Genomic DNA, 24335 nt, shown 5'->3' with positions numbered 1-24335 from the left:
GTGTGTATACGTCTGTGCACATATCTGCAGCTGGACAAAGGAGAAAGCTGAGAAAAGGAAGGGCAGGAGTTGGGGAGACAGCCCCCCTACTGCAGCAAGAAGCATGAATTCTCACCATGGAGTGAGTATCCTATAATCAATGTTCCCCCCCCCCCCCCCCCGCCCAACACACACACACACACACACACACACATTCAGGGTTGGGTACAGGCAAGCAGGGCTGCTGCAAGGGCAACTCCAAGGAGCTAAGTGGAACAGCAAAGTTCCAGCCTGGAACATAGATGCAAGCTTCGAATCCTTAAATGCCTTTCCCATAAGGAAACAAGTCTGAGACCCACTGCCTCCCACGCTGGGCTCAGCCTACCCCTGCCATCAGCACAACTGCTGCCAGACCATAGCAGCAGATCCCAGATCTACATCCCAGGAATGGACGAGAGACAGAGGGACAGGATGGTGAAACTTCTCTACATTCATGTTCAACCTCAGAGAAGGGAACGTAGTTTTCAGTGTGATTACCTTGAATGGGGAGATAAAATATATGTACTATTTAAAAGGACAATATGGAGCTGGGCAGTGGTGGCACTTGCCTTTAATCCCAGCACTTGGGAGGCAGAGGCAGGAGGATTTCTGAGTTCAAGGCCAGCCTGGTTTACAAAGTGAGCTCCAGGACAGCCAGGGCTACACAGAGAAACCCTGTCTCAAAAAAGACAATATGGAATATAACTGGGCTTGGTAGTACATGCCTTTAGTTCCTGTACTAAGGAGGCAAAGGCAGGTGATCTCTGTGAGTTCTAAGACAGCTAAAACTACAGAGTGAGGACCCCCCCCATCTCAAAAGCAAAAGATAAATTGAAATGTGGTTGCCAGATAGAAATATCAGCATACAAATTTTTAATTACTGCATGTATGGGTACATGGATGCCCTGGCAAGTGTGTGAAGTTTAGAGGATAACATATGGGAGCCAATCTCTCCTTCTACCACATAGGTCCAGGGGTTAGTAAACTCAGAGCCTCAGGCTCAGCTGCCAGCAGACATCTCTATCTGCTAACCCATCTCCTGGGTCCTTAGCACAGGATATTTTCCAGTGAGATAGGAGCTCACTTGAGCAATACTGAAAAAGTGTGCAGTGATGCTGGCATCAAAAACCATACTCCAAATAAGAGCTTCATTAATGGCTGTCACTTCTGAAACAAATTTTTTTTTTTTTTTTGAGTAACCATTTGTGGTGGTTTGAATAGGAATGGCTCCCCATGTGTCTGAAAGCTTGGCCACAGGTCTCCTATGATCCATCTATACACTGAGGCTCACAGTCTCCTTCCGCTGCTGGGGGATCAAGATGTGGAACTGCCAGCTCCTTCACCGGCACCATGTCTATATGGCACCATGTTTCCCGCCATGATGATAATGGACTAAATCTGTAAGCCAGTCCCAATTAAGTGTTTCCCTTGATAAAATCTGCTGTGGTCATGGTGTTTCTTCATAGCAATAGAAACCCTAGCTGAGACATTGTTGCTTTAGTATTAAATAAGTCAACATTTCTCATAGGCCTGGCATCAGCCCAAGGCATACTGTAATCGGCTGTAACTTGTGAGGATTAAGCTTAATAGATCGACTTTTAAGTACTGTAAAGCTCTGGTGAAAGTGAGGTCTGTGGCTGACAATAAGGAACCAGTATTTGCCTATGAGTAGTCCCTGAGAGCAATCACACCTGAGAGCAGCAATCACACCTGAGAGCAGCAATCACACCCGAGAGCAGCACAGCAATCACACCTGAGAGCAGCACAGCAATCACACCTGAGAGCAGCACAGCAATCACACCTGAGAGCAGCAATCACACCTGAAAGCAGCACAGCAATCACACCTGAGAGCAGCAATCACACCTAAGAGCAATCACACCTGAGAGAAGCAATCACACCTAAGAGCAATCACACCTGAGAGCAGCAATCACACCTAAGAGCAATCACACCTGAGAGCAGCAATCACACCTGGGTTCCATTGGGAGTTGATGGAAAGACCCTATGCAGGAACACAAGGCTTTGAAGAGGTCCACCTCTTCCTCCTACAAGGTCAAGGACCAAGGCAGACACCCTGGGGTGTTCATGACCACACAGCCAACCTTGTTCCTGTTACCACCACCCTCCACAATCGGCTGCTTCCCCAAGAGGTAGTCTCCTGTGCCTGTCAGCTCTGCGCCACACAGCCATGCTAAGCCAAGCAGACTTTGCCTGCCAGGCACTTCCACAATCCCACCATGTCCTGACCACCTAGTGCTTCGAAGCCCCTTCTCCTGAAAGATACATTGTCTCTCTTGTTCCCAGCCACAGGCTTCTAGGCCCTGGCTGCCCCAAGCCTTCACAGTCCTCCAGATCTACTTGGGACCATGTTGGTAAGATAGAGATACCCAAATGTTGACCTGTGCAGGAGGCAACTGACCTCCTCCTCAGTGCATCTCATCGGCCCCTTTCATCCCCCGACTTGGCCTCCTGGACTATGTCCCTGGATCAGTGCCTGTCCTCAGTCTGTCCCCTGACTATGATGTCCTCACTGTCTGTACTGGCTGGTTTTGTGAGTCAACTTGACACAGGCTGGAGTTACCACAGAGAAAGGAGCTTCAGCTGGGGAAGTGCCTCCATGAGATCCAGCACATGGCACATGATCGGGGGGGGGGGGGGGGGCTGGCTCATTGTGGGTGGTGCCATCCCTGGGCTGATAGTTCTGAGTTCTATAAGAACCCAAGCTGAGCAAGCCAGGGGAGGCAAGCCAGTAAGTAACATCCCTCCATGGCCTCTGCATCAGCTCTTGCTTCCTGCCCTGCTTGAGTTCCAGTCCTGACTTCCTTTGGTGATCAACAGCAATGCGGAAGTGTAAGCTGAATAAACCCTTTCCTCCCCAACTTGCTTCTTGGTCATGATGTTTTGTACAGGAATAGAAACCCCCGACTAAGACACTATCCAGAGCTATTTTCCTTTCTGGCAGAACCCAAAGCCTTCCCAGCGGCAAGGGAGCCCCCTTTCCTGGCACTCCGGAGGTGTTCCCTGTTATGAATTTCTTCTGGCACTTAGCAGACCCTACCTGCATCCTGTATATTCTAGAAAATATCCATACTACCTCTTATGTGTACACTGCACACCCTCCTCAGTGGGGCAGTGTGGGATGGAGGAGCCTAGGGTGGGTGGGGGGGAGTGGGCCCGGAGCAAGAGTAGGGTCAAGGCATGTCCAACCCTAGAAATCTTGTTCTGAGATCAGCAGGACCTTTGCCCCCATCCCCAAGAGGTCAAGTAGCACAGCGGACAGGTTAAACTTCCTCTCCCCTGTACAAGGTCAACATGCCAGGACCTGGAATCCCTTCCTATGCAAGTGAGGCATCTCCAGCACCCTGGCCCTGGCCAATGATGTACATTCACTCCAATAACCCCCACCTGACACCCAAAGGTTTAAATAACTTTTGTTTCCCCCAGACCCCCAAGTAAAATGAGCTATCTCACTGAAGATCCTGATCTTAGCTGCCTGAGACCGCTCAGCCCCAGGCAGGTCCAGTCACACACACACACACACACACACACACACACACACCCCACAGGATCTACATGTAGTAAATGGCAGGGCAGACAGTACTGGTGGGACACATCAGAGAGGGAAATGAGGCTTCAGTTACAGAGTGAATTACACTGCTGCTTTTAAATCAAATGTAGGTGTAGTGCGTATGCCTGTAACACCAGCACACTGAGGCTGAGATGGGAGGATCCCAAGGTCAGAGCCAGTCTGGGCTAGTCAGCAAGATCCTGCCTTAAATAGCCAACTGTAATACAGCAAATGTGTGTAAAGTCATCAATCCATCAATTTTTTTGAGTCTTCTCTACAAACAATTGATAAGGAAATAAAAATATAGACATGAAGGGAGAATTATAAACTCTAGGGCTGGGGGGTGTAACTCCTATTTTGTTTTAGAAGAACACTTGCCTGGCATGTACAAAGCCCTGGATTCAATTCTCAACACTGCATAAACCAGGCATAATTCCATACACTTGTAATTCTAGCACTCAGGAGGTAGAGGCACGTGGATCAAGAGTTCAATGTCATGCTGGGTATATAGCAACTTCAAGGCCCTGCCTCAAATACAACAACAACCAAACCAAACCAAACCAAACAAACCAAAAAAATAGGAAGGAAGGAAGGAAGGAAGGAAGGAAGGAAGGAAGGAAGGAAGGAAGGCGGATGCTGACAGATTTATCAAGGTAAAAATAGGAAGAGGTAGGCAAAGTCTATTGGATATAGAGAAGTGTTAACAACCGAAGCTATCCACATACTCTCTGTTAGTATGCTTTTATCTTCATTTAGTTAAGAATGTCTAAGGCAAGATGCAGGGGCTGGACCTAGGCCCTTACACATTTGGAACAGATATGCAGCTTGGTCTTCATGTGAGTCCCCTGACAATTGGAGAGGTGTGTGTGTGTGTAGTGTGTGTCTCAGACTCTGTTGCCTGCTGTTGAATCCCCTTTTTCTAGATTGATGGGTTGGGCCTCAGTGGGAAGAGGAGATGCTTAGTCCTGCTTTGACTTGATGTCCCAGGGTAGAATGGTACCCAAGGGGGACTTCCCCTTCTCTGAGGAGAAGGGGAGGAGGCAAGCGGCAGGAACTTGTGAGGGTGGGACTCAGAGAAGAGGAAAGAGAGGGGCTGTAATCAGGACATAAAATGAATAAATAAATTAATTAATGAAAAAAGGAGTATCTCAGGCTATGGACTGCGGACAGGGGCACAGTTGCTGTGAAGAAACATTTAAGAATTAAAACAGTGAAGACCCGTGCACAGGAGGTGAGGGAAGCCTCGGGGTTTTCTCAAAGTCACTTTTATCTGGAAACTATGGAAATTTTTGTTGCTCACGACCTGGGAAACCAGCTTTAAAATACAGGAAAGAATTCTGTCTTACTACAGGCTAGAAAGCAGTGTGACCAGGTGAATGGAAGGGCACAGAGGGGGCGGCCACGTCAGCTACTAGAGAGTGAAGCATGAGTACCAGGCCTAGTCACAAAGTTTCTTCTTGGGGTTAGTCAAGTTGACTGAAATGACTATTGTTTTTCTAATCAAAACTGAGTTATAATAGAGGTAGAAAACAGGTAAGTATTGCCTGGAATTGGGAAGATGAGATTAATTATCAGAGCAAAAGCGAGGGTGGGGGTGGGGGTCCTTAAAGCTGGGGCACAGCAAGAGGCTTGGCTTTAGGAAGGTTCCAGAAAGCACGAACTCTATATAGGTAGTTCTTATGATATGGAAAGTAAACCTTAAATAGGCTGCTTATGCTGTCTGCTGGAAGAAGGACTGGGCTAGAGGGACAGTTAGGAACACCACAATCTATTCTTGCAGAGGACCTGATTTCTGTGCCCAGCACCCACAGCAGACAACTCACAGCTACCCATGTGTATCTCCAGCTCCCTCCAGAAGGAGCCACTCCCTGGTCTCTTCAGGCACCCACACACATGTACGCATGCATGCATGCACGCACGCACGGACGCACGCACACACAGGACTAAAATAAACCTTAAAAATAAAAATCAAAACAGAAGTGTTGAGCTTTAACAGTGCCTCCATCGGTGGCTTTACTGGAGAGTAGCCCCATGTGTATTTGCAGGAAGGCAACAAGTCCGAAGTCTCTGTTGCATATATGCAAGTTAATGTGCTAGTAACCCAAAAAAACCTCAAGTGAGCTGAGACACTCCTGGACAGGGACGCTAACACAATGATAACATCTTTCTTGGGGATATTAGGATCCAGGGGTCCCCTGATAAGACCAACAGACCAACCTCCAGACTGCAGGAGAATAAATAAATATGCAGATGGAAACTTCCAACCCCAAAGTCCCCAACAACCCCTTGGGCACACTGTCTCTACCCCCTTGGGCACACGGCCTCTACCCCCAAGAGACGGCTCACTGTCCTTTCTTATTCTCCTTAAGGCACAGCCTGCTTCTGTACAGGCCTGTCTCCTCTCTCTGTTATTCTTAAGTTGCCTCAATCAACCCCGACCTAACATAGGCAACTGGTAAATACTCCACTGCCAAGATTTTTCTGGGCAGAGATGAATACCTTGGCCCAAACACTGAGGCAAGGATTAACTTAACCTCAGGCAATGACTGAGAACATCTTTCTCGGCTGTAAACTATATTGTAAAATGCCTTTGAAACAGCAAGCACTTGTGAATACAATGACCACTTAATCAAGGCTATAACTATTGTGAGCTAATATACAATCTTCTAAAATAACAGCCCTCCCTTTTCCTTCGTCTTCCAGTCTTTCCTGAGTTGATTCGGACAAGATGAGTCAACTGGAGGCAAAAGTCTATAATCTATCTTGTAAGTACAAATGAAGAAGCTGGACCAGCAAGACAGCAGGGCAGTGGAGAGGTGTCCAGAGCACCCATCATGGTAACACCAGATAACAACTAGAAGGGTGTGGCACTGCATCTGCCTACACCATCTTTACAAGTTGCCCAGTGTGGTGGTTTGAATATGCTTGGCTCAGGGAGTGGTACTTTTAGGAGGTGTGGCCTTGTTGGGGAAGAGTGTCACTGTGAGCATAGGCTTTAAGATTCTCCTCCTAGCTGCCTGGAAGTCATTCTTTTCCAGGCTGCCTTTGGATCAAGATGTAGAACTCTCAGCTCCTCCAGCGCCATGACTGCCTGGATGCTGCCATGCTTCCTGCCATGATGATAATGGACTGAACCTCAGAACCAGTAAACCAGTTCCAATTAAATATTGTCCTTTATAAAAGTTGCCTTGGTTGTGATGTCTCTTCACAGCAATAAAACCCAAACCAAGACACTCATCCTAACTATTTTTATTTTTTGGCCTTAGAACTCCTTAGCTCTATCCCTGCCCACCTCACACTTGGCCACACCAGTCTCTCCCTGTCCCATGCCACACCACCTATCTCTCTGGGCCCAGGATCTAAAACACATGTGTCATGTGGTGCTAGGGGATGGCATGACATACTGTCCTTACAGAATGGATGACAACTGTGCTTCTCCTCATTGACACAACTGAGCCTTAGGTAGGGAGTAAGTTCTTCCTGTGGCTTGTGGCCTAGCCATCTCTCTCAGTACAGAGGCTCTTCCGGATGCCAATGCTTTTAGCAATGGAATAAAGTTTATTATCCAGGCCTACTGAAGTGTAACTCACACCACAAACCACACACATTTAAAAACGTGTTAGGAAATGAAGAGAAGGTTATAACATTCACGAAACCATGCCAATATCCAATGCACAAGTCCAATCAACTTCCAGAGCTGCTGCTAAGTGTTCACTCCTGGTCTCCAGGCAACTCTTCCCCTGCCCCTGACACCAAAGGAAAGCTTCCATATTCCAACATTTCTTAGAATGCACTCCTTGCCATCTGGCTCCTTGAGCATCATTTCCTTGGGATTCATTCACATTGATTTATCTGCCTATGGCCCCTTCCTCCTTAATGCTAAGGTCTACCCCAGGGTAGGGACACACCACAATTGGTTCATCCTGCTGTTGACAGACTCTCAAGCTGCTTCCAATACAGGAGTGATTATCAATATCGTAAGTGATGATGTGTGACTCTCAGTGCAACACACAACAATGCTGTGATCGTGTTCGGGGCAGGGACTCTTCAGGATGCCCTTCTTACAAGGTAATATTTGAGCAGAGTTTGAAGTATGCAGGGCGGAGAACCAGGAGTGTCTGGTAGAAGAACGCTCTTGGCAGAGGGAACGGCTAACACAAAGGCCCTGGACAAAAGTGCGCCTGCTGGGCTCAAAGGATAGTTCTCTGTGTTCCTTCTCAAAGCTGCTTGTCTGAAAGAATGGGCATCCAAGCAGAAAAATTTTGGAGAAGAAATGGCTGGAATATACTACCAAATAGCACAGGGCATTTCATCTCACTTAACAGTAACACCCATCTTTTGAGGTTCGCCTTACTCTCTCCGTTGGTGAGGTACGGAAACAGGGGGTTAGGACATTTGCCTTGCCCCCAGGATTACTCAACTAGGAATGGGTAGGGCCTGGCCAAGAAGTGTGAAGTCAGAGGGTTTTTTGTTTGTCTGTTTGTTTGTTTTAATGGGTTCACGATGAGAACAGTTCAAAGCATGCCTGCCCTTCCTATGTAAGAGGACTCCCATCTGACATGGAAGGAGCCAGGCTGAAGCTGTCTCCTCCATGCTTCCTTATGATCCATACCCTTGCATGCAAGGTGGCCATCATATATACATCACTAAGCAAAACCGTCTGGCCCACTTTTGTTCTTGGTATAGAACACTGTCCCTGGACAATGGGTATTGGTACAGTCTTTCTAACACACATACATACACATGGGCACACACATGCACACACACACACACACACACACACGCATGTGCACAAAAGGTTGGGGGTGCTACAGGGAAGCCTAGTGGGCAGATGCCCTTTATCCTGTCTCTCTGGCAGAAGAGTCATCTTAATAAGTTTATTTAATTAAAAAGAAGAGAGGAAGCCCATGATGATCTTGAGTATTTAACATAAACTAAAAGACCAAAGTGAAGCCAGCTACCAAAACTGCACTGGCAGCTTTCACACCAGAATAAGACAGGGACAGCTTGCAAGGCTGCTAGGACACCGGGAACTGCTAGTGACCCGAAAAGCACACAGTAGGTGCTGATAAAGGATAGGCACCATGGAGCCCCCTGGCACACACAGCACCAACATGTGCACAGTGAGACCCTGCTCCCGGGATTTGCCTCAACTCTCCTCCCTCTGCCAGGGGGCCCAGGTAGCCTACCCCTCCTACAACTAGTTTCCATTTTCTCAGACTTTGCCATGGTGGAGCACACCTTGAATCCCAGTATTTATGAGGCAAAGGTGGGTACTGTGAATTGCCTCTGTGGGAGGGAGCCTCTCTTCTGGTGAGATGGATCAGCTAACGCTACTTGCTGCTCATCCAAGCAGAGCCTGTTAACTGGCTTTACTCGATGCTATGCTGTCTTTAACTCTAGGCATCTGCTTAGAGCAGTGGTGATAAAGGAAGATGCTTGGTGGGACTCCTGGTCCCTCTTTTGGTGTGAAGGAATGGAAATTCCTCAGCTCTGGGCCACAGTGGCTCTCACACTGTAACTCCGCCCTCAGCCCCGCCTCCCTGGCCCCTGTTCTGCTGGACTCTGGTCTTCACTTGTGCAGGTTCTGGGACTAGGAAAGCTTGTCTACTTCCAATTCTCTGCAGTCAGAGACAAGAACATTTATCTGCAGCTGACCTTGCAGAAGTCTGTCCTGGTTTGAAGCTTGTCATTTAAAAGTTCCTTCTCGTCACAGAAGTGGTCCTTGGAAAAAAATCTCTCCAGGATGAATCTAAGAACCCAGGCTGTCTTTATGACCCTTTTAATGTCATGATGTTAGATTTCTGAAGCTGCCTGGTTTCTCTCTTTATTCTGCTCGGCTGCTCGGGTTTTTTAAGGGTGAGAGTCTCAGCCGTTCGGAAGAAAATGTCATTTCATACTAAGTCGGTCTTCCCTGGAGCTGTTCCAACTGCTTCAGAAGCATCCTTCTGGGCCTCCAAACAGGCAGGTGGTAATTATTACTCTTTCTGGAAAGAGGTGGAGCTGAGAATCTCACCTATACTGAACTGCTTCTTAAGTGTCTGTGGGAGATCAAAGAAAAGACCCTGAAAACATGAGATGGGACAGGTGTGGTTAAAAAAAAAACAAGACTTTGAAAATAAAGCCCCCCGAAAAGGTGAGTTCTCCCAGTCAGCTCATAGGCTGTGCCCCCATGGTTGACGGCATCCACCCCATGCTTGATGCGTGCTGATTTAGACGCAAAGAAGATTTTTCTCTGTCTTTATCTTTGCTGGGAAGAAAGACGAACAGTCCCCATTCCACCTTGCTTTAAGTTTCAAAGCTACCAGGGCCATGTTGCATAAGTTCACAAGTCCTAACAACTCCAATAGATCACCTATGAGCTGGGCAGCACTTTGCAAGCCCTTCAACTTCAATTCTCCTCTGTGCTGGTCATGTAAGGCAGGCTGTTGTCCCAGCAGGGAAACCAGCCCTCACCATCTCTGACTACTTTACCCTACATTATTTTTTCTCTCAGGTTCTGTCCCTCCAAATGCCACCAAGAAGCCTCCTTGGGTGTCAACAGTAGAAGGCACCATGAGTTTGGACTGTAAGGCCTCATGCTAATTCCCAGCTCCGTCCCTCACCAGCTAAGGCCCCAGGAATCACTTAGCTTATGCACCCCATGTTCAGCAACTGGTAGGACAAACTCTTCTGCACTGCAGCCACCAGAAGCAAAGGACGTAGAGGATCTTTCAGGTCCAGCTTGCCACACAGTGGAGGCTTACCATGCCTTACCCTCTGAGACTTCCACTCTGCTCAGAGTCTCACAGCAACTGGACTCAGTGATTTTTATTTTTTTTTTCAAGTGCTGCAAATGGCAAAGCCACGGTATAAGCAATGTTCTAGACACAACACCTTGGTCCTGCCCTGCTTGAGTCCCCTTCCTGCTTTTACAGAAAATAGAAGATGAGGAGAAGAGCTGTTTTGAGTTGGCTGTGCAACTGCCTGAACGAGGATTTATTAGCAGAACACCCTCCAGGGTAACCGAGAGAGTGCTCTGACCCTCCACAGAGAGATTTCAGCTCTGTACACTATCAGGGCCTGCATTATATGATCTAGATATCCGGTGTGAACCTGACTCAACTCATGGGGTTGGTATAAGGATTATATGAGTTAAGGAGTGGGAAGGCATCTGGCTGGTTTTAGTCTAGCTGAGAAAGTCCAGAGAGAGTCAGAGAGTGCAAGCGCCTTCCCATCTCTGTCCAACATCCCCACCTGAACCTAGCCCCAATTAAGCCATCGCCTCAGCACCAAGAATTTTATATTTTGTTTTGTTTTTGTGTCCTTGAGACAGAAATTCTCTTCTGAGCCTTGGCTGTCCTCAAACTCACAAGATCCACCTGCTCTGGCTCCCGAGGACGGAGATTAAAGGCAAGCACCACTACTGACTAGCTGCCACCTGATTTTTTAATTTTATACTTTCATACACTCATGGTCTTCCACACCCCCAGCTCCTCCAGTAACCAGCAACGCCCACGTTCCCCATACACGTGCAGGTCTCCTCAGGTGTCTCTGGGGTTACACTAAACACAGCTGCTGTGCCGCTCTCCTCTGCCCTCCGGATCACTCTCTGCCTCCTGCTCTTTCCCAGCTACTTTAGTCTCTTGTTCTCGAGGACGCTTATTGGTACTTACAAGTGAGACATTAGAGCTGACCGACCACTCTGCACTGAGGGGCTCAGAGTTCGGGGAGCACAGTGACTTTTCCCTAGGGAACCCCACCACGTCAACATCTAGAGAGCTTTACCCTGGGTCATGCAAAGACCCTTTCCCTTCTTTTTGACCCACCCACTATGCAGGAATGTCTGCCACAACCCTGGAAGAAGTGGGAACCAAGAAACAGCATTCGGCCTGCCACTGTTTAGGACAGGGACAGAGTCACCAGACTTTATCAGAATGCCAGGGTGTCTCAAATTCATTCAAGTTAAAACAAACCAGTAAACAAGCAAACAAACAAACAAAAACTAAGGATAATGACAGCTCTTTGTTTGTAAGGAAGTATTTTCAAGTGAAGATGGGTAGAGAGAGGAACAGCCTTAAACGATCCCGCTCTCTGCCCTCCCTGTAATAAACTAATACAAGACATTCCCTGCTCCCCACCCACAGACACAGCCCCACAGACCAACCACCATCACCCCCAAGACAAGCAGTTTCTTCACTTGTCATGAGCTGAGAGGAGAAATGAAAACACTTTGCTGCCTGTGACCTCCACAGAGAGCATGACTGAGTCTTGACCTGGCCTTCTGTAGCCTTTAGGAGAAACTGGGGCAGAAAAACAGGAAGGAGATGCTAGGGAGCTCTCCAGGGCCCATTCCATGTGAGGAAACAACAGCCCACTGGGGCAGGGTCAAAAACAGCCCTCTCGCCTGCCTTCATCTTCAGAATCCCATGCACACAGCAGGGAAAGGCATGGAACTGCCCAGCACACACACACAAAAATGTCTGATACACACACACACACATACACACACACACACACACACACACACACGCCTAGGCCCCCATCCCCACCCCCCACTCCTGTGCTACCAAGTAATCCACTCCATTTCTACCTCCCACAAAGCTTTTCATTCAGTCCTGAAGATCTTTAAACATCCATGGTGACATCTGTGTATAGGTTTTTTTGTATATAGGTTAACTTGCTTCATAAGTCTGAATTATATTCATTAGATATTATCAATCTGGATACCTGCTGTCATATAATAGTTTGAGTGAGAATGGCCCTCATAGACTCATATTTGAATGCATGGTCCCAGTTGGAGTGGGCTCTGAAGTTTCAAAAGCATACACCATTCTAATTAGCGCTCTCTCTCACTCTCTCTCTCTCTCTCTCTCTCTCTCTCTCTCTCTCTCTCCCCTCCCCCCCTCCTATTGCTCCAGCATCATGCCTGCCTGCCTGCCTGCTCTCCTGTTTCTCACCATGATGGTCATGAGATCATGAACTCTAAACCTCTGCAACTGTAAGCCAGCCCACAATGAACTCTTTCTTTTATGAGTTGCTTTGATCGTGGAGTCTCTTCACAGCAACAGAAAAGTGCTAGACATCACTGCAACACACTAGTCTACAGTTTTAAAACTACTAGGAACTAAAGTCAGGGATCCTTAATTCTGCACCCATTCTATCCTGCGCCTTACAGTTTAAAATGCCAAGTTAAATTTAGATCGTATTAAGGGGAAAAATTACAACTGTAAACTTTGTTCCCAATTTACCCACTGTGAATATATACTAAGTGTAATTATTTTAGGTTCCACAGGAGCCAGAGAACAAGCCACCCTGACCAGCTGATGGGCTGTCTTTCCAGCAGCAGCAGCATGGCAGGCATTGCACACAGTGTAGCTGCACACACAGTGGGCACTGACCAGGTTTTTGAAGAGTGCCGTCAACTCCTTGGTGAACACAGAGAACTTCAGAAACGCGCTTCCTAAGTCTGGATCATCTCTGCACACACAGTTGCCACCGAACTTCTCCAGAGCCTGGGTGTACTGTTCCTCGTTCTCCACGTGTGCTGCAAGAGCAAGCGGAGGGACTGTTAATGTACCTACCAAGCAGTCGGGTCCTGGGCCACTCTAGGTCTTTCTCTGTTGCAAATAAGACTAAACACAATGCCCGGAATTAAACATGGAGAACACCCTCAGAATAAACAGCCAGGAACAGTCAGGTTGCAGGAGTAGAAATACAATTACTATTCCAAAATGAAACCATTGTGCCCAAAGAAGCAGCTAGCGACATGAAAGTGCCCTATCAGGCTCCCTACGGGACAACAGAAACTCTCAGAGATATCCCATTACCCCAAGGTTTCCCAGACTCCTCCTCAGCCCGACCACCACACTAGCCATTGGTCTAGGATAGGGTCCCAGCTCTCTCTTAGAAACGTAGCAAAAGATGCCAACTCTAAAGCGCAGGACATCCAGTCAGAGATCCACGCCACTGTCACCTCCTTACACAGGGACTATGGTGCTCTCTGAAGCCTTGGCTGGGCAACAAGAGCCAGCTTGGTCCTCATCGTCTGTGCTCTGGACCTCCTCTGCCCAGAACCTCCCACCCCAGCTCCTACTCTCTCGATCCATTTATCTGTTCTCCCCGAAACTCGAAAGACTTGTCCTAATTCCTGGGTGCCTGGGTTTCCACGTCCCCTCTCCTTCCATTGACATGCCACACTGAAACTGTCAAGTAAGTCTGTTCTCATCCATTGAAAGGTCTTAGGTGAGGGACCAGGCTGTCCTCGACCACACCATGAACATATGGCCACAGAAAAAGCAAACTCTGACATTTATCTTACCATCAGACTCAAGATAACACACTAAAGAGGAAGAAACCTAGGGTCTCTAAGTTCAGAGGCTCTACCAGTCCAGAACATCAAGATTATACACAGAAGGAAATGTGGCTTGGTAGCATACTCCAGGTCCTGGGTCAGGTCTCCAATATCACACAATCCAGGCACGATGGCACATGCCTGCAATCCCATTACTTGGGAGGTATGGGCAGGACAATCAGTTCAAGGTCATCCTTGGTTACATAGCGAGTCTGGACTACATGGGAAGCTATCCAAACAAATAAAAAGATAAATAAAGTCAAACACAGGTGTTTACCAACCGAAAAAGCCAGACTCCCCACTCGGATCTCTGATTCAAAGTGAGGGTAAGGAGCACAGTAATTCCAGTAAGTTAACATGATGGAATCAAATTCCCTCTGTGCTAGGACAGGCATTTCAAATGAAACCAGCCAGTCTGTAATAGAACTACCACTCCCATGGGTCTTGCTTCCTAGACTTTTGTCTCAACTAGAAACTAAACACAACCAGTTTCCAGGCAAGGCAGGGCAGGCAAGTGCACAGCGCAATTAGTGTAGACCTTGCAGGCAGAGATGTCCACAGGCTATGGCTGTCTCATCAAGGAATGATCCTGAAGGCTCCTCTGCAGTCGCCTTCCTCAGGAACAGAACCATTGCTCATTAGCTCCAATGCCTGGTAACAAAGGGACTAAGCCTTTTAAGGTCAGTCCTAAACCCTGAGCCAATCCTATGACCTATGAATGGCCTGTTTACCCATTGCCAGGGAGGCGCCACGTCCTTGACCTCAATTGGCACCTGGTATTTGTGGGGATGCTAATGTGGATTTAGCAAACACCGGAGAAAATTAAAATTCGATGCCTCAGTCTTTTTATTTTGAGAAGCATTCCAGGGCTGGGATGTCCTCGGTGGCAGTGCTTATTTAGCATGAACAAAGCCCTGAGGATCATTTGGCAGCCTTGGGGTGGGAAGTTTCCAGAAAGAGGCTCAGGAATTCTAGATGAATACACATGCACTCATACACACACATACACACATGAATGCGCATGTCGGCATCATAAGAGAAGCCCTCGGAAGATCTGGGCTCCATTTCTATGGCTGCCAGGGGACATTTATAGCTGGTAGGTAAGGGTAACCCTCACTAAACCTACTCTATCAGTTTTGTGAATGACAGAGGTTTGCTGGCCTCTGATGTCAGAATATAATAAGAGTCAATGTAGGGTAAGGACACACATGGTGCACACAACCAACACCACAAACAGCAGTAACTATGACACTAGACGTCTATATGGAGTCCCAGGCAACAAAGCCGCAGAGTGGTACTGCTGGGCTTCAGCCCCGAATGTGTCTGACTCCCCAGCCTGCTCCTCCCTTCTCTGACACACTGGCATTTCATATCTAAAAATAGCTTACCTTGGGCCAGCAAGACAGCTCAGTGAGGAAAAGTACCTTCTATGCAAACTGGGCAGACAGGGTTCAATTCCCAGATCCCACGTAAAGGTGGAAAGATAAAACAGATTCCAAAAAGCCATCCTCTGATCTATGTGTGTGTACTGTGGCATGCATGTGCTCACATACAATAGTAAATTACATCCTCTGATCTATGTATGTGCTGTGGCATGCATGTGCTCACATACAATAGTAAATTACATCCTGTGATCTATGTGTGTGTGCTGTGGCATGCATGTGCTCACATACAATAGTAAATTACATCCTGTGATCTATGTAAGTGTGCTGTGGCATGCATGTGCTCACATACAATAGTAAATTACATCCTCTGATCTATGTATGTGTGCTGTGGCATGCATGTGCTCACATACAATAGTAAATTACACTTTAAAAATCAAAACTACTTTACCTTGCTAAAACCGAAAGTACTCAAATTTTAGATCCTTAAATTCCATTTCACAGTTAGATCACTAATCCCCATTTCTATGTATACGTCTAACATATGTGGTGAACTGTGAAGAATAGGCCTTCTGCACCAAACACTATTAAAAACAAACAAACAAAAAAACTATTTCCAAGTTAAAACATAGGCAAGGCCCAATGAGGTTTTAGCCCAGAGCTGATGGCCACAGCATGTAGCTGGTGCTGGCCATGTGCAATGTGAGTGTGAGTGTGTGTGTGTATGAGTGTGTGTGAGTGAGTGTGTATGAGTGTGAGAGTGTGAGTGTGTGTGAGTGTGTGAGTGTGTGTGTGTGTGTGTGTGTGTGTGTGTGTGTGTGTGTGTGTAAGGGAACTTCCTTCAAGGTTCAAATGAGTTGAAGCACCTCACTCCAGCCTGTATGCTCGGCATCTTTGTGTCTTCCTAGGGTGCCCAGGATAGTGCCCACTGTGAGAACAGCTAGCTCACCTAGAAGCATGGTAACTCACTGCTTCAGATCAGCCCCAAGTTAGAAATTTTCCTACCAAGACCTGAGAGCAATCTGAGAGCCTTTATCCTTCTTTTGCCAAAAAAACAAACCTTAAAATAGGAACCTAAAATAAATAGCCTGGGAATAAAGTTTCTGGAAAGATCCCAAAATGCATCTATCAGCTTTTATTTACAGAACTGAAAGCTGTTTTACGGACACTCGCTCTATCACATCTTCTGCTCCAGTTTGTGGGATCCCAAGCCAAGAATATCTCCTTTGGGAGCCTCGGGAGATGGGAATCTGAGCGGCAGGACCCACCCTAGGATGAGACCCCATCTCTTTGGAGTTCCCTCTGCACATGTTCCTGTCCCCTACACCTCAGGCACGAGATCCAATCTATTCAAGAGATGGATGAACTAGGGTGCACTCACCTAAGAACCTATCCTCTAAGCAGCAGCAGACAAGAAGGTTAGAGGCGAGGGTTAGGTTTTATCTTGTGCTTTTCGGCTTACCTGATTTTGTGATTTTAAATGTGTACATCAAGGAGGAGATCCAAAGAATGTGATTTAAGAAAAAAATTATTGGATCTAAAAAGGCAAAACACCTTTTTATTTTATTATTTTATTTGCTCCTCTTTATTTTTTAAAATATTTATTTATTTAATGTATATGAGTACACTGTAGCTGTACAGATGGTTGTAAGCCATCATGTGGTTGCTGGGAATTGAACTCAGGACCTCTGCTTGCTCTGGCCCTGCTTGCTCTGGCCCTGTGTGCTCTGGTCCAAAGATGTATTTATTATTATATGTAAGTACACTGTAGCTGTCTTCAGACACACACCAGAAGAGGGCATCAGATCTCATTGTGGATGGTTGTGAGCCACCATGTGGTTGCCGGGATTTGAACTCAGGACCTTTGGAAGAGTACTCCCCAGCCCCCCTTGCTCCTCTTTAATGAGACACGTACACATAAAGCTGGTGAATCAAAGTGGCACAGAACACTAAGGGTACAAGCCACAGCACAGAGCAGCAAAAGATGGCAGGGGGGCTCGTCACAGCCAGTTAACCTCCAATGACCAACATGGTCTTAACTACCTCTGTCTCCAATTCAGATATTCCATTCATTACTTTCAGCCCAGCAGCTGGAGTATGGCAGGACCTCAGAGTGACACCAAGGACAAGTATGTTCCTAGGAGCAGGTATAAATGCCTAGGGAGAGAGATATCAGTGTCCTTGCTGATCACTGTTCTATGCCAGGCACCAAGGAAACATTTGGACAATGGTTCCAAGGGTGGATATGAATCACCAAGGGGAAACAAGAAGGCGTGAAGCTCTGTGAGCCCTGGAGAGTCCTGTGTATTCGATGGCTGTTAACATCTCTTTCAAAGTTCCTGCCTGCTTCCAGCTCTCAACTCTGAAACCAAAACCGGTCAGGACATGTCTCCTGTCCATCCATATCCCTGTCCTGTTCTAAGGATGCTGAGAGAGGACCTGTCCTAGCCCTCTCTTTACAGACAGCAAGGCAGGCAAGGGAAGACAGCAACTGCATCAAGTTACACAGCAAGTCTGCAGAGGCAGAACAGACCCCTGGCTTCCTGACTCTCAGCCCAGTGTTCTTCCTCCACACCAGGAACTGCTGGTATTATCTGCTCTACTTGCAACCCTCCCTTCTGCTCTAAGCTAAAACAAAGGCCACGCCCTTCCCGTCAAGCCAACAGCTCAAAATGCCATCATCGATGAAGAGAACCAGGTGGGCAGTTCCTGCACCAGCGTGGCCCCAACTTCTGTGTCACCCCTAGGGCTGCTGCAAGCCCCTGCTCCACACAAGACCACAGACACGTGGACTCTGATGGAGAAGCATCCATCGAGGTGGCACATTTGAGCCACCTGGACAGCTAGTGAAGGGAACAGTCGAGGAGACGTTCATTCACCACAATAGCAGCACTGTGACACACTCCCCAGATGACTTGATTAATATTCAAATGTTCACCACATGTTACATGAAGATATTCCAAAGGTGATCATACCCCCGGCCCTACAGGCTACCTGGTTTCAGATCTAACCTGAAGCACACAATTTCTAAAGGAATAAGGTAAACTCTGGGATGACCTCACCACCCCACAGGGTTATTTCCTGTCCCAGGGGAAGAGTTGGTTTTAGGATTCATTTCTAGGGTCAGGCCTAGATGAAAACCTGAAAGTAATTTTGGTAATGAAGTCTTTAAAATGCCCACGCCATTTGAGAACTCCACTTCCGGGAATCTTTCCACAACAATGGTTCTTAACCTGTTGGGTCTTGACCATCGGAAAACACATATTTCTGATGGTCTTAGGAACTTCGATACCACTCAGTAGTAAAATTACATTTATGAAATAGCAGTGACAATAACATGGTTAGGGGTTCCTAAGACCATCAGAAATATATGTTCTCTGAGGTTGAGAACTGCAGGTCTGAAGCCAAGGTTAGTAGAGCATTGCATACAGATGATTTACAGTCTGGAAATAGGAGATGTACACAGTGCCAACAAGGCTGAGCTGGAGGAGGGCGAGCACACCTACAAAGTAGCACTTGAGGGTGGCTTTTAAAGATTTATTTTAATTGTGTGTGTGTGTGTGTGTGTTCACACAGAGGCAAGAAGAGGGCGTTGGATTCCCTGTAGCAGGTATTGGGCCTAGTTCTGGGTACTAGAAACCAACTCAAGTCCTCTGCAAGAACAGTATGCATGCTTAACCACTGTGGTCATTTCTCCAACATGAAGGTCAGCTCATTAAATCATCTCACAGAATGGACGATAGAAGACCCAACTTGGAAAAGACAAAATACAAAATTAGACATTCAGTCTCAATTTCATAAAATAACATAAAGAACGAAGGCTGAAGGAAATGTATCAAAATGCATGAAGGTTAAAAATAACAAGTATTCAACCAACTGTTGCCTTTACACACCAGGCAGCAAACCTCACACTTTCTGAATATTCCTTTATGCTGTTTTATAGGTGAGGGAATGAACCAACCGTGATGCCCAGAGTGGCTTAGGGTAAGCACCCACCAAGCCCCTTCTGTCCCTGCACACCAGGAAAGCTGGTTGCACTCACAACGGGATTTTCTAAGCTAAGCATAGGCATCCTCATAGTAAGAAGACATAACGAAGTCACCACTGGCTGCAATAGCTGGGTCATTTTAGCCCTCCATGCCTGGGTGACTGTAGTTGCTGCTAGAGAGATGGCTCAGTAGTTAAGAGCATAGAGTGTTCTTCCAGAGGATCTGCGTTCATTCATACCTTAGCACCCACATTGGAGGCTTACAAAGGTCCTCTAACTCCAGTTTCAGGTGATCTATTGCCCTCTTCTGGTTTTAGTAGACATTGTACACACATGGTGCACAGACATACATCCAGGCAAACACCCATAAACATAAAATAATTTTTAAAAATTGCTACAGTCTTTTCAGGTACAGTGGCACATGCCTTTAATTCCAGCACTCAGGAGGCAGAGGCAGGAGGATCTCTGTGAGTTCAAGGCCAGCCTGACCTACACAGTGAGTTCCAGGTCAGCCAGGGCTACAGAAAGAAACCCTGTCTCAAAATCCAAACAGAAAGGGGGGTGGAGGAGAAAGAAAGAAAGAAAGAAAGAGAGAGAGAGAGAGAGAGAGAGAGAGGCAGAAAGAAAGAAAGAAAGAAAGAAAGAAAGAAAGAAAGAAAGAGAGAAAGAAAGAGAGAAAGAAAGAGAGGAAAGAAGAGAAAAAAGAAAAAAAAAATAAAAGGACCACTGCAGTCTGTTATTCTCTCTTGAAACTTTTCCTGGAAGTGGCAGTATGAGCAAGCAGGTGTCATCTATGGCAAGACTGGCTTCAGGGGACCACTTCTTCCCAACCCTGTGCTTTCTCAAATACCTGTAGCTCTTTCCACTTCAAGACTCCCATGAATGGCACAGGTCCCAACAGATGCCAACCTGGTACGTACTAAATCAGGCTGTGGCCACAATAGGTCAAGGCATGACCTGACCACTGCCTCTGATCCGGATACGCTCTGATCCTGTCTTTCAATGATCCTGAACTATTAGGGACAGCTCAGAGGCAATGTGAATCATTTAACACAACTCCCAGTTACTTCTTCCAGACTCCTACTACTCGCAGTGCACTGGAAGCCAAGTGGAGGAGACATCACCAACAGAGCTGCATGTTCCTTATGTTGCTGGTTTCCGTCCCTTCAGAACACATGCTCTGGGTACTGTAAACATCAGCTCTCGTGTGTGCTTCCATCCTGTATTTCCTAAGCACCCATCATCTATGAGAATAAAAACCATCATGTGGGAAGCCTATGATGCTAGTGAATAAAGATTCCTATAACAGGCCTTGGCCTCAAGGAGAAAGCTTCTATTAGACAGAAAGGCTCAACTAAGTCTATTCTGTGCACACAGAATGGCAATCAGAAAGTCCTGGGCTTGATACTTGCAGACCCTGGGCAGAGGCAGCAAATGGAGGGCCCCCTGGGACCAGATAATGAAGTGCTTCCCCTAGGTAATAGAAAGAACTGGAAGGTAATTTAAAGGGTCATAAAATTTGTGTTAAGAAGATGGATGATGGGTAGTGTGTGTGTGTGTGTGTGTGTGTGTGTGTGTGTAGGGTCTAGAGAGTGTGTTAAGAGTGATTGCCCTGCAGGCACAAGGACCTAGCTTCATACCCCCAGCACCTGTGTAAAAAGCCAGGCATGGTTATGCAAACAATGTAGCCCCACAACTGGGAGGCAGAGATGGGTGAATCCCAGACCCCAACAACTCATTGGCTGGCCAGCCTAGCCAAAATGAGCAAGCTTCAGGTTTAATGAGAGACCTTAAGGCACCTGATGCCCTTCTGGCCTCCACCACACACACACACACACACGCACACGCACACGCACACGCACACGCGCACATACGTACGCATACATGCACACGAGGTGCTTACCTATAATCCCAGCACTGGAGGGGTTCAAGCAGAAAGGTCACTGTGAGTTGGAAAGCCAGTCTGAGCTACATAGTGAAAACAAGGCAAACCTGAGCTATAAAATGAGATCCACGTCTCAATTTAAAAAAAAAAAATGAAGAAGAAGAAGAAGAAGAAAAAAAGACCTGGAGATGAGATAGACTTAGGTACAACACAATGAGTAAAGCTTGAATCTGCCAGTACAAACAGGTTAAAACAACCCATGGTGACAGCAAATGCATGAGACACAAACAGCACTGGAAACGAGGAAAACCTCCAGCACTAGAGGCCGCAAAGGCTTCTGGCAGTTTCCGGAGACCCCAGGACAGGATGCAACAGAAGATGAGCTCAGGGCTGCCTGACTCATGCTGGACTCTCCCTGATTAGAGCTGCCTGAGTCCAACTCTGCTCTAAGCCCAGGTAAGGGTGTGGCAGACAACTCTCTTCAGGCCTGTAATTCCCAAAGTGCCCTCAAAAGGAAGTAACTTCAGGCAATTAGATACAGGATAGATTTTACATCCAATTGCATTCTTTGCCAGAAGCAGCCCTCCTGTTGGCCCTATGACTTGATCAGCCACAGCGCACACAGCGTGGCATGTGCTCTCTGCCCAGGCTGCTCTTAGCCTTTTTCCTTTGATTTGATTTGATCAACCTGACCATACAGACTTGGTAAGATGCCCTCTCATTCCACCCCCAGCCCCTGAGCCAAGGAGCCCGGACAACTTCTAGGGTTTGATGAGAGACAGTTATAGTCCCTGAAAGACAGAGTCCAAAGCCCCGTTCGATGGCTGCCCCTGCTGATCGGACTCAACCAAACAGGTAAGTCACATTTCATCTTGTATTAGCTCTGAGGAAACAGGTTCGGATTCTGCAAGGTGGTCCAGTATTACGTGAAGGCAAGCAGTGCTGGGTGACAGCATCCGCCTGGGAGGTTGACAGTTTGCATAGCCGATCGCTCTTCACCTTCCAGCCCTCAGAGGCACCAAGAAAGTTCACAAGATTATTCTACACTGTCTCTCGGATCAGTTGTTCTCAACCTTCCTAATGCTGTGACCCCTTGACACGGTTCCTCATGCTGTGGTGACCCCCAACCATAAAGTTATTTTTGCTGCTGCCCCTAAGAAAGGGTTGCTCAACCCCAGAGGGCTCGTGACCCACAGGTTAAGAACCACTACAGAGACCTTTAATGTATAGAATCCAGGGAAGCACAAATTCCATTTAAGTCTGAAGTGAAGAAGCCAGGGCCCAGATGAGTCTCCGTGTCCCACCAATTGGAATTATACCCACAAGTTTGACTCAGGCCAATGCTTACAGGCTTGAGGTTCCCATGATTAAACTGCCAATCACTGCTGACAAGACTCCCTCTGCAAGTCACTGGTGTACATTCCAGCCATTGTACCTAAGCACCAGAGAGAGTGAGCTGGCAGCCAGAGCCAGGACCTGGAAACACTGTGACTTCAACCCCGGTCATCACCTCTTCTCCAACCTGCTGCCAGAACCTTCCCAGGAGCAGTTCACACAGTTACTTTCTACAACAAGCTTGAGTTAAAACCTGCTCTTGGGAAACCATCTCTTAAGACAAGAACAAGCCATTTGGCGGTGGTGGCGCCCACACACCTTTAATCCAGCACTCAGGAGGCATAAGCAGGTGGATATCCGAGTTTAAAGCTAGCCTCGGCTACAGAGCAAGTTACAAGACAACCAAGGCTACACAGAGAAACCCTGTCTCACAAGTATCCTCTCCCCTCTAAAACAGCAAGTCCCAAGTCCTTGAGCGTTCTTTTAAGATGTGCTTCCTCTGGCCCTAAGACTCCAAGGATCTTATAACTCAATGGGACAATGATCTTCACACTTCCCTGAGGTCACCTGAGAGTCACCTCTAGAGCAAGCAGCATGGACAGCCTCAGACTCAACTGGCAACCAGCAAACTGACTTCAGCCTGCTCAGCAGGACTGCCAGATGTTTTCCTCTGGAGTGCATCCTCATCATGCCCTAACTGTGCCCCAGCTGTGCCCAGCTGTGCCCCTGCTGCCAAAGGGCAGCGCCTAACTCACAGCACTGCTGTAGGGAAGACATTTATGTAAGTAGACTGCCCGGCCTCCAGCAAATGCACGAACACCTGACTTTTGCTATCATTACTTCTACCATCAATCGTATGAAGATCTTGACAGTAGTATATGCTGTTTCATGATGTTACGATGTGCTATTTCTTTTTAATAACAGAAATGTGTGCACAGATTTTGTACCCTGGGTTTCATAAGCATTCTCATTTCTGTAGTACAGTCCCATCATCCCAAGCGGCTGATCCTGGTTTTGTCAGGAGCACTGCTTATATTTTGGCATGATGAGCAATGCAACAAAACAACAAACATATTTGTGCAAGAAGAACCTTCCTCGTAGAGATCTTGATTTCAGCGATGTGCACTGCCTACAGATTTCCAAAAACTCTGTGTGCCCACTTTCAATGTTACGACCATAGAGCAGAGTTCTAGCTTTCCAGTAATCTTGTCCAACTCTGAGAACAACTATGATTTATTTTTCAATGTACAAGTTAGAAAACCATACCCAGATGTGTTGTCTTCTTAATACACACTAAAACTTCAATCCATAAGCTAGTATATGCTTCTCGTTAAAAAAAAAAAAAAAAAATAGGGCCAGTGAGGTCACAGCAGGTTGAAATGCCCGTAACAAGCCAAGTGGTGGAAAAAGAAAACTCCCACAAGTTGTCCTTTAACCTTCTGCTCATGTGTGCGCACACAGACAGACAGACAGACAGATAGACACACACACACATACACCTGGTGGGGCGTGAAGGACTATGAAGGTTCATTTTCCTCAGTAGGTGGAAGAAGACAGTAAAAGTTGCAGGTAAAATTAGCATTTCTTCCTCTGTACCTTTCTATTTGGGAATGTGACAATTCCCCCAGGGCCTCCAGACTCCAGGTGAGGAGGGCTCTGGCTCTCCCTAAGAACACTCCATCCACCATGGCGAGTCTAGAAGTGAAAATGAAAGTCTCACGTTGCTTCCTCCTTGATGCTCATCCTCCTTGAGATGAGTTTTCTCACCCGCTGATGTGTCAAACACAGATGAAAATGTTAGCTTCAACTTCTCAGCTTGGAGGAAAACA

The 24335-nt window shown here is 47.0% G+C and overlaps 1 protein-coding gene across 7 annotated transcripts in view; it reads right to left on the bottom strand.

Annotated features, from left to right (window-relative positions):
- Window positions 1-24335, bottom strand: part of Asap2 (ArfGAP with SH3 domain, ankyrin repeat and PH domain 2) — a 158804-nt gene that overhangs the window by 71965 nt on the left and 62504 nt on the right. For 6 of the 7 annotated variants that reach the window (XR_001780443.2, XM_006515047.2, XM_006515048.2 and 3 more), the window contains exon 3: window positions 12964-13109. The exons of the other annotated variant lie outside the window; for it this stretch is intronic. Coding sequence is in view for 5 of the 6 variants with exons in the window: in XM_006515047.2 (XP_006515110.1) it covers window positions 12964-13109 (146 nt within the window). In the remaining variant the exon portion in view is untranslated. The remainder of the gene's footprint in view (window positions 1-12963; window positions 13110-24335) is intronic. 7 annotated transcript variants of the gene reach the window in all.

Source organism: Mus musculus, chromosome 12 (assembly GCF_000001635.26).
Source record: "Mus musculus strain C57BL/6J chromosome 12, GRCm38.p6 C57BL/6J".
NCBI lineage: Eukaryota > Metazoa > Chordata > Mammalia > Rodentia > Muridae > Mus > Mus musculus.
The sequence above is the reverse complement of the archived record's forward strand: the minus strand, read 5'-3'. Positions and strand labels throughout refer to the sequence as shown.